This window comes from Synchiropus splendidus, chromosome 1 (genome assembly GCF_027744825.2).
Source record: "Synchiropus splendidus isolate RoL2022-P1 chromosome 1, RoL_Sspl_1.0, whole genome shotgun sequence".
Classification (NCBI taxonomy): domain Eukaryota; kingdom Metazoa; phylum Chordata; class Actinopteri; order Syngnathiformes; family Callionymidae; genus Synchiropus; species Synchiropus splendidus.
Window position 1 is genome coordinate 59,213,670 of NC_071334.1, and position 11,328 is coordinate 59,224,997.

Below are 11,328 nucleotides of genomic sequence, written 5' to 3' on the forward strand. Positions count from 1 at the left end.
TCGGTGATGTTGATTGACAAGTGCATTTCCCAATGACAGGGGGTGATTTCCATAAAAAAGCCCGCCTCCGAGAGTAGCCAGCCAATCACAGTGCAACTAGAGGCTCGCGTCCTTCAGACGCAGGTGCACAGATGATGCCTTTGAGTGCAGTCAGGAAAATGAAATAGTTTCTCCTTGACGCGGTCTGAAAGATTCCTCGGATTCAAAAGAGATGACTGGACCAAAACAGAAACTTACGAACTTAACCAACATTGCAAGGCGAGTTTTGTTATCTTGTGTTATCTTATAATTGCTCATTAAACTAGATCAAAAACTGTACAAGCACCAAGGAACAAAGTCTGCAGTTAAAGTAGTGAAAGCAAAAGAGAAACTCCCATGATCATTAAAATGTGGCCAGATATTATCATCATATTGCCAGATGATGATAAAGTTGTCAGCTTTTCAAACACAAAACACATTTCACGTTCAGACCAGTGATAATTTTCTTCCCTCAAACTGAAATCCGTAAAAACTAAATAAGAACTGTGTATGTATAACAACTTTAACTACTTGTAACTTGTGTCATAAATGGTAATGTTTCAATTGTTTTCAGTCTAGATGCTTTGGAGTTGAGCCTGCACTAGTATTTTGGTGCATCAAGTCTGGAACATGCTCCTTAACCTTGCTGACCTGTCCAGGGATGATCTGGCCCTCGCTTTTGTAGCAGTCATTAGCGACACGGCTCAGCTCTTGTAATCCACAGCCACCTGCGTTGCTTTCTCTGCGGCTGCAGCTGTAATCCGACTCTTAAAAAAACAGTTATTCCCAGTGTGCTTCTTTAATACCACACTTGATTAACATGAGGGCCATCAAGACTTGTTTTCAGTCTGAAACGCTATGATGTGATTTATGCCGTCTCTGTGGTAAATACTGTAAGAAGACTGAGCTCAAGCTCCGTTGTCATCTAGAGGTCACTTACCTTCAATTATTAATCGCTACTAACAAATATACAAAAAAAGAAATATGTCTATATAGCAAATGCGAGACAAACTGAACCTAAGAATGCCAACTGCTCCTTCATATCATTTCACAAACGAAAAGGACAAATGGAAATGGAGGACAGAGGAAAGGACAGAAGCTGAAACCCTCACTTCTGAGAGTGGAGTGAAAATTTTGGTCTGTAAAGAAAAGACCTCACAAAAGAGCAATGGCTTTACATACAATAGCATATACAATACATGGCCCTGCTGTTTCATTTTGGTGTTGCTCCATCCGGGTCCACAAAACTTTTGAGGGCTGGAGTGTGTGCTCCACTTTTTCCTCTCTTGGTAAGATCTAAAATGCTATTTTCACTTGATATTCTTATATTTATTATTATGCTTATTGCGGGGATATTAATAAAAATGTAGGGCAATAATATTCTGATAGAATAGTAAGAGTTCTGTGCTCTTCTGTGTGCTTGTCTAGTTGGCGCTTTGTTATTAAGGGTTTGGTCGATACACAGCTCTGACTGCATCGTGCCAAGCTTAGTTGGCAGTTGGACGAGTCTGACTTTATGAGTATACAAAAAAAAAAAACAACAACTGGTGAATAGGTAGAGAAAAGGTGCTCATCTCAAACATATCTTCTGTGGAGATGTTATCTGTTCATCCAGTGGATACAGAACAGAGTCAGACAGCTAATGTCTGAGCTGAAATATGATTTAGACTTAGACTCATATTTCAGGAGGTACTTTCACAAAAACAAAACAATAATCACAGAAACTAGCAACTACTCAGCTGCCTTTGACTGTGGATTCAATCTAGTTTGCAAGTGATATAAGGAGGTTATAGATATGATATGAGTATCACATGGCTGTGTTTTGATGAGAGTTTACAAGCACATTTATCCAGAATGGACAATGAGATCATTTTGTAACTCCAAATCCACATTCCTTGGCTCAGGACTGTCTGATTAAGTTGCCTGGAGAACACCTGAGGAAACGTTCGCAGAAATGAACAGGCAGTATCTAGGATGTTTAAGTCACCATGGCAACAAGTCTATTTAAAAAAAAAATAGTCAAGTGTTTTTGAGCGTAGTGAATCTTGTATTAATCACGTGAACCGAAGACAGGACCAGGGTGTAAGAGGTTCAAAATCAAGTGCATTTTGATGATGTCCATATCTATACACAATCTTCGGCTATTACCCACAGGATTTGAGAAGGAAAATGCACAGCAAAATTGAGCAGCATCTAGGTTAGTCATGATTATATAAGGTGAAAGTCTGAAATTATTATGTTGTAATAACATGAAAATGCTTCTTTTAAGCACAAATTCTTCACCCATATACACATGCCAGGCAATCTCCACAGTGGTACAATGCAATGCAGCCACTTTTTTTTAGAAAAATAAACCTAATGCTTTTTGAACAGTCAGTGACTCACCTAGCCTATCGAGTGAGAAAGTCATTCAGGTAGGTTCTCTATAAAATTACAGACATCTCGATTGTTTGAGCACATAAATAATGAAAAAGTCACATCAAACTAAGGTTCACAACACAGTTATTACCTCACTGCAGCAGTGCTCGAGCTCACAGGGTTTCTAGTTTGTTACATCAAATCAACTAAAAAGGCACATCACACATACTGAAGCTGATTTTTGAACCAGGCACCCCTCTAAAAAGCATCTTGAGCGGAATATCAGGAAATCTCTTTCATTTACATTAAATGACAACCATCATTAAGTGGAGGAAACGATACAGGCTCCTCTCTTTATGGTTTGTAAAACATTCCTCCTTGTGTATTTACAGCTACGGTGTTTAAGGCAAACCTTCCTTTCTGGAAAAATTAAAAAGCTAATTTTGGCAAATCTTGGCATTCGGCTCATTTGAAATATACAAAGTGATGTGACGGTATGCTTTAAGAGTAAGTCTGTGATGTCCAAAGTCTGTTACAAAGAATATATCTATATTTAAAAATTCAACTGCAACCCATTATGACACTTTTCACAACCTAGTCAACAAAACGATGAGGTGCTGTGTCTTTGTCGTCTTTATCGTACAGTGATTTCATGACTGGCCTCTAATAGCAAGGAGAACTGATCTAAAATAAATTGCTTTGGTCCATGCATGATTAGTGAGTTAGAATCAACAGTCTGGTGTGAGGACCTGCTGCTTTTATCCATTCTCCTTCCAAAGAACTAAGTGAATACTATGGTCTGGCATGCTGGTGGCAAACACCAGTCCAGAGTCATTGTCGCCATCCAGACCATTAAGCCAAGAAGTCACTCCGGCCAGGAAGCTGGATCCTCGCTTGGACTTCCTGTATGCTGGAAGAGGCCACCGGCCCGAGATGGCCTCTGTCCTCAGGTCCATCACGTAGAGGAAGTGGTTGTCAAAAAGGAGCGCAAAGACTTCACCAAAGCTGAGCAGAGATAGGTTGGCGGGGTCCTGAGTCTTTATGACCCTGAAAGGGACAAGAAAAGATGAATTATCTGCAAACATTCGACTAGAAAAATGTGTCATTATTTGCCTTTCAATTCATTACAACAACTCCAAAACATTTTAATTTGTACATTCAATTAAAAATGGCTGGCTGATGGAATTCAAAGTAAATATTGGTACAGCCTCTGTGACGCACAGAAGGTTTTACTAAACAAGTGGTAAACAACACTGAACACAGGCAGCAAACTAAAACTACTCACTAAAATCCACCAAATGAGGCAGAAGAATTGCATTCCTTACCTTAAAATTTCAAAGCTGGCAAAGTCCCACTGATACACTCCGAGGTCGGAGCTGCAGACGATGTAGCGTCCATCAAACTGCAGACGAGGCTGCAGGCTGATGCTGCGATTCTCAGACACTGACAGTGTCTTCAAACATTTACAGTTGATTTCCCTACCTAAAGGCCAGACCTGCAGAGGAACACAACATTTGTTGGTTTCATGACACAAACATTGAGGCAGCCGATGACTTGTGTGGTTAAAATGATGACCTTGATTTCATATTTGTCAGCACTTAGCAGGATGTAATCGCCAGGACTGTGCACCACAGATTCTACTTCACTTTTCTGGAGTATCACCTAGTTGAAGCGAACAAAATGAAAAACAAATCAGATAAACAAACTGGTTGATAGCAAGTAAACTATGGCATAAAGGGCAAGGGAGACACATCAGAAAACAATAATCAATCCACTTAACAGCGTATCTGGGAAAGGAGCAGAAATAACTTCTTACAAAACAATCAGATGAGTGTGTCACACACACACACACAAGTCACTCTCTACTACTTAGCAGCACAATCACAAAGATAAAACCAGCAACACAAGATCCTAAGTAAACAAATTCTAGACTGGAGTTTGTAAACAGACCTTGGTGACCCACTCCGTGTGTCCAGTGAGTGTGTTGAGGCAGGCACCTGCAGAAAGGGCCCACACCTTCACAGTGAAGTCAGCAGAGCCGCTCACAAGCAGATCAAGGTCATCATTGTAGTCAACACTGAAAACTGAAAATAAACAAAGCAACTTATTCAATTGCACTGTATTTTGAGGTGCTGTGTCGGTTCAAAACAACTCCAGAGTTGTGAAAGACAAACCTGCTCCGGTGTGGCCGCGGAACTGCTGGATCCTCGCTCCCGTGCTCCACTCCCAACATGCAATGGTGTTGTCAAAGGATCCGGTAACCAGCTTCTGTTCATCAAACTTTACTGCTGCACAGGTGTGTGTTTGAATCCCATATATGCACTGCCCAGTGCGAACATCCCATAGTTTTGCAGAGAGATCATCAGAGCCTGCAGAAAACACATCACACTTAGAAGGTTTTTTTTTCTTTGCTATTGTAAAACATCACACATTGGTTTCACTTTAATTTGACATTTTATATCTGAAACCCACTTAGAGCTTCAACAAGCAGGTATTGACCAGCAAATGTGATTTAAGGGTTAGAAAGATGTGCACTATAGGGAGCCATCAGTTTAATGTAGGTGGCACACACACCCTGCTGGTAAGAGCGGAGAAAAATCTGGAAGCTAAAATGTAGACTTAAATGGGTTGCAAAAAATCACGATGCCAGCGGGCATCAAGTCTTTCACTTCCACGGACAGCTTCCCTTTGCAAGTCTATCTTATAAATGCTTGAGGGTATCCATTTCCACATGTCAGCTATTCATAAGGATAAGACACTCGCAGAAACATCAGGGAGCATCATTAAATGTGCCAATAGTCTGACCACACTGAAAAAGAAACCTACGCACACATACACAGCTTGAAACAGCAGATCCTGACTGTGTCTGTCTGTCAGTAACAAGAAAAAAGCTTCACTAAATTAGGATACTAGCTGTAGTAGTGGTGACAAAGGCCTCTGGAGAGGAGGTTGAAGAAGTGGAGAAGCTCCATTGATGACCATGTAGATGAGTGGAGACTCAGCATCACTATCACTCAGGTAGGTAATTTCAGATTGATATTTATACATTCAGGCTACATGCGACACAAGCGCTCTATTCTGTCTGTTACAGCAGGTCTCACTGCTGAACCTGTGAAGTGGAAGAGTCCAATGAACAAAACCTAGATTTCGTGCAGAGCTGACTGACATTTTCATTATTATCATTGTTGTTGTTGCTACGGTACACCACTAGTGTTTCACCCTGTTTTCATCACCACTGATCTCCAATACCAATCACATGGATTGACAATGAATTTGTCAAAATGATGTGTCAAAATGAGACCTTCCGTGTACATGATGTGAAAAAAGAACCGTTAAATCATATTAATTGTCATTATTATATACATCTTCAAGGAGGGGGAAAAATAGAAAAAAAACCTTACAGAATGCAACAACTATTATGTCAAATGGACAATTGAAACACATTTAATTTGATGTGAGATGTCGCAGTTTGGTGAATCTCTTGAGACTTTGCTATGCCTATGAAATATCTAGATGCTGGCCGCTTGTAGCAGGACTCCGAGACAGAGAGCACTGCATTTATGAAAGTTTCAACACCAGACATTTTTAAGTTTCCGTCTCGGCGTAAACAACACTTGAGAAAGGCAGGTCATCTAGCTGAGAGAAATTACTGATTATTTCTTGGGGAATTCAATTTGCGTTCCGAATGTCACGCTCAGACAGACGGGTGTTGCTAAGTGCTAGCTGCACTAACAGCTGCTGAAAAACCAGCAGTCTCACTTTCATGAGCCCAGAAAACTCTCCGTGCACCGTCAAATGCTGGTGCTTTAACTGGCGTATTTAATTTTAACGTGCTTCCCTGCACAGCCCTGTATTTGTGCTTGCAGGATGCGAAATTTAAATGATGGATTGAAAAAAAACTCCACAGCAGACATGCTGCTGTTTCGAGTTTGTGTGAGGGAGATGTCTTTCGTGGCACAAACACAAAACTTTTTTGCATAGGTGCCATTAACACATGGGGCCCATGTCAAGAGTTTGAAACCAAATGTACCCTGAAAAAGGTACATTTAAAACAATAGAGATGCTGGCAATTTTGAGTATCATCCATCTTTAGGAGAGACAGCTCCTGTGCGATGGACTCTAGACAAGACCACCAGTGTGGGACACAGCCTTTACCTCCAGTTTCTTAAATATTCTGATGCCACTTTTCTGAGTGATATGCCAATGTCACTAGTGCCTTAATAATAATAATAATAATAAACTCATGGTGCACTTAGCATCGTAAGATGGCAGATAATTATCACAAGAACCACAAACTTTACAGCAGAACATCAAAGTGCATGCTACTTGACAGATATTTAAACAGAAGGTGGAATACCAGTACAGAGAAGGCCGTCCTTGTAGTACAGAGCGTACACCCGAGCACTGTGGCCAATAAGGGAAGACGTCTCAAAGGCCTCCTGATCCTTCAGCTGCATCATTCGTAGTTTAGCCTTCAAATAGACCTTTTTCCAGTGTGTTGCATCCTGAATGGACTCATCAATCTTCCATCCTAGGTCCCGACACACTCCTTGCCACACCTCTGTGCATGAGTTGATGACCTATGTGATGATATTAAAACATCATTACTTTGTTTGTAATAAGTAACATCAATCAAATAGTATGTTTGTGCACACCTGAAAGGTCAACTATGTATTTTTACAATGCCATTTGGCCAGGTCAAGTAAGATATTTACCTTATTCCACTGTTTGCAGACACGGCAGCATGTGAGGAGTGTCTGCGGGTCCAACCAGCGGAGCAGATAAAAGGCCAATTCCAGAGGTAGGAGACGCAGGAAGTCGCGTTTAAGAAGTGTCTCCAGTCCATTGGAGAGGTGACGGAGCTGGACAGCACCACTTAGAGATATAAGCTGATCCAAAGACTGGATGCGCTGCTGGTCGTTCAGTGTAAGGAAAGCGGCGGAGACTGACTCCAGCCACCCCTCAAAGGCCGTCTTTTCCATGGCCACATGAGAGCGATCTGCACCACCTGAAGCAACATCAGAATCATCCAAACACATAACTTCAATTATTACAGCCTTGTGGAGCCACAGTCAAAATGCATTAATGGATTTCAGTACTACGCCAAAACAGGAATGGTTTCTTGTAAATTTATTGAAATATGAATGTCAGTTGATGATTTGATTATCATCTGTAATATTATGAAGAACAAAACCAACACCAGCTGACTCAGCAATGATTAAACATTTATGGGGAATTAATAATCGACTTAGTAAAAAGGTGCAGCCAGTTCAGTGTAGCAACTCGTTTATATAACAGTACTGTGCACTTGTGGAACATAGAATATTCTCACTCAACTATGATGTCAAATCAAGTATGCGATGCTTAACAATGAGGGACAACACCTAGATCTGGTTAGAAAGTAAACGAAACAAAATGCTCTCAAAGCACAATCCACACCTAGTTTTCCGGGAACATGGAAAACCAACAAAGCAGACAGCAATGAATCAAAACAGGCAGAGAGTCGATCACATCACTTGTTTTTAGCGACAGGCTACGCAAATTACATGCCCTTTTCTTTAACAAAAACAAATACTTTGGGGGGGTCATGCAGCGTGCAGCGTTTAGCTAATGGACAATGTCAAAGAAACTATGAGAGGTTTATATTTGTAATGTACTTTCCATGGGTTTGCCCTGCACTAGAGTCTTCCCTAGCTGGCTAGCGATTTGGTTCATAATTGGCTAATGTTAGCCACAAGCAGAAGTGCAGTTTGTTATTAGATGAAGAGGAATTATTCGGGTGTCAACATTCTACTGCAAAGCAAAGACAAAGATGAAGTCGTGCACTGACCAGGCAGTTTGCGAGGAGTTTCCTGGCCGTCCTCTTCTTGGTCAAGTGAGTTCACATAGCAAAGTTAGCTGTCGCAAGCTAAGCAAGTTGAAAGGATTGCTCCTGGAAAAGATAGCTATCTTTGGCTAACCGCTAAAGCAAGAGAGGCTGCTGCTACTATGGCAGAACAGGTCGCATCATATTTCTAAAGGGGTAATGTTGTGTACATTTCCAGAAGAGGACAATTGCAGTATAACAGAATGACAGCACCAAACCCGAGAGATAATAAAAACGCCAAGCAAAAGGGCACTGTAAGCCCTTGGTTTAGTCTCACAGGAGTATTTGCGAGCGCTGAACCTATTAAAACAAGGCGGGTAAGGTGAACCAATGCATATTAGCTATCTATCAAAAGCTATCGTGCAAATGTAAATACGATATTTCAGGATGGTGTCCATTTTAACAAAAAACACGTGCAAAATGTTAACTCTATATTCGAATGCACTCTGCCTGTCAGACCAAAATTAGGGCTTACAACAAAATTGTTTCCGGTGTGTTTGGATCCGGTCATTTCTCGCTTCAGAAACATGTTAAACTGAGTCCGCTTGGGTTAAACAAAAAAAAACATACATGGTATCTTATCAAGTGCTGATGTGTATCTTGACACCGAACATTCATTTGCATTTCACCAGATTATCGGCGCGGGAGTGAAATAACGCGAGAGGTCAGTAGTAAGTTTGGTGGTCAATCCTTGCCAGCAGAGGGCAGCCGCGTCACTACATCGCCACGGCATTTACCCTCCAGTCAGGTCGGTGGATCCATGAGTCGAATGGATAGGTGTCTTCGTGGCCTGAAACAGGTACGATGAAGGCATTTCCTCCGACATGCAATTCCCTTCTAAACAATCTCTGGTTTTCTTATGATGTTCTTCATAGTGTAGTTTTTCCTCACCTTCTGAATATACTCGGGATGAAAGTAAATGATTCCATGGGACACAGAAACGGCCCCAGAACAGAAATAAAACACAGCAGGAGCTGACTAAAGGTCACAGCAATATACAGTCCCAGCGACCAAGCAGTCAATTGAATAAGTCCAAGTATGTTTCGGGGTTATCTTGAAATTAATTATGGGTCAGGAACTTGTGGGTTTGGGGCCACATTTGATGTCACACCATGGCACAGATGGAGTCAAGAAAAAATGTTTGGATTGAGAATTTATATATATATATTTATAATGCAGTGTCAAAATCTAATCTCTAAATGAAGCGTGTAATTTTTAACATTCACTAAGACCAATTGCAACACAGGGGTGGGGCATTTTTTTCAGTTTTGGTCTCTGATCATTTCTAATAAATAATCTCTTTTAAATCTGGATTATTTTCCATAAATTGTCTTACAGTGAAATATGGCTCTTTTAACACTCCTGAAAAAAGTCCATGTAGATTAACTACAGAATAAAAGAGAAAGACAGTTACACATGGTTGGGGACAGAACAGTCCATATCTCCCGAAACAGATGACACATGCATGACTGAGTGAGTAGTTAATAAACATCTTGAGTTGCTCACACAACTCATTTATCTCAAAACTGGTGTCAAGGTCAGCATGTTTGCAACTTTGTGCTATTGTGAGCTGAATATACATCATCCCTGTTTGTCTGACCGCTCAACTTTATCTGACTTCACGGGAAATACTGGGCCAAATATTTCTGTGTTTACTGACGGTGTAAAGCTTTGCAAGCAAACCAGTCCAAATAGACTTCATGATGGCTACATTTATGGTAATAGGTGTAGTGACACATATGTTAGCCAATGTATTATGACTATGGGAACAGACTGCATGCCAACCATTCAGCTGTTTTGCCCTAAAATGTTAACATTCACTCAGTATATGACAGCCAAGGCCTGGTGGCCCAAGTTCCAAACACTGCAGGAGGAATGTCAATCAAATGATCAGACACACAGCAATATTAAGCTGTATTAAGTAGGGAGTGCAGGGACAATGTCGTGCTATTTGAGCCTCTGAATTTGTAGAGGATCCTCAGAATGGTCACTTAAACTGAAATATGGACTCACAACATACAAACCACAAAGCATATCAAGCATTTCTGGCCAACCACACATAAGCAACAAGTCCTTAAGGCTGTTTTTACTATTTAAAACGCTTGACTGAAAGGTATGAATGAGTTGAAAAATCCCAATTCCAGACATTGGGAGGTGGAGAGGGATTTTTTCCTATTCTTCACCGAGGAAACAATTACATGAAACAGCAGGAACATGAGAAACCAAACCTTCACTTCACTGCATGGCACTTGAGATACGGTCAGAAGGAAAGTGAGACTAAAGCAGAATTTTCATATAATTTCAATGTTGTGTGTGAGGCTTTGTGAGGGGGTGGGTGACCGGCTGGCGGGATTGGAAGGGTGTAACTAGTATAAAGAAGTGGATGACTACTAAGCTCCACTCCACAAAGGAGCCACAAAAGCTGCTGAAGCTGTTAATGAGTCAGAGACCAAAACCCGGCCTGGACTCGTGGACTGCAAGCCAAAGACACTCTGACTGACACTTGGTTGACAGGTTCACGCCGGGGCGTTGGTCGGATTTAACTCTTGAACAGCATTAGGACACAATATTGTTCCTTTCCCTTTTTAGGCATTTAGTGACTTTAACATTGGATTATTTATTTTTAGTAAGTCATTTATTTTGCTGTCATGAGCCCAACTTAAAATGTTTTGAGTTTTAAAACGAGAGTAAAAGAAAAGAGAGATATGACACTTGCAAGTTAGATATGTAATGATGCATTTTTATAGAATAAAAAGGGAGAAGAAAGGTGCCCAATTGGGCTGAAGTTGATGGGAAAAGATGGAGCCTATTCCAGCGATGGTAGGGAGGTAGACACTCTGTGGAGTCAACCACTTGCTCACACCAACACAAAATTTAAGATCACCAAAAAAACTTAACTGTGGGAGGAAACCTGAGTGCCAGTAGTCTAACGTTAGCACAGCCGCTAACCAACCTTTCCAATCGATGTCCTGTCACAACTCTTTAACGGAGTTGTTTCCATCACTCAGCAGGTGTTAATCCAGCTCATGTTTTCCTGTTGGCTCTGGTGGCTGATAAGAGCTCAGCACAGGGAGGACTGTGTGAGA

At 41.1% G+C, this 11,328-nt stretch overlaps 1 protein-coding gene across 1 annotated transcript; it reads right to left on the reverse strand.

The window, feature by feature from the left end:
* Positions 1-2,044: 2,044 nt before the first annotated feature.
* Positions 2,045-8,467, reverse strand: fbxw2 (F-box and WD repeat domain containing 2). Its single transcript, XM_053883463.1, has 8 exons — positions 8,207-8,467; positions 7,092-7,384; positions 6,734-6,956; positions 4,551-4,745; positions 4,327-4,460; positions 3,952-4,038; positions 3,702-3,871; positions 2,045-3,423 (listed from the first exon to the last, which is right to left on the reverse strand). Exons 2-8 carry the CDS (start codon positions 7,356-7,358, stop codon positions 3,135-3,137), a joined length of 1,365 nt encoding a protein of 454 aa, XP_053739438.1. The 5' UTR covers positions 7,359-7,384; positions 8,207-8,467; the 3' UTR covers positions 2,045-3,134.
* Positions 8,468-11,328: the final 2,861 nt, after the last annotated feature.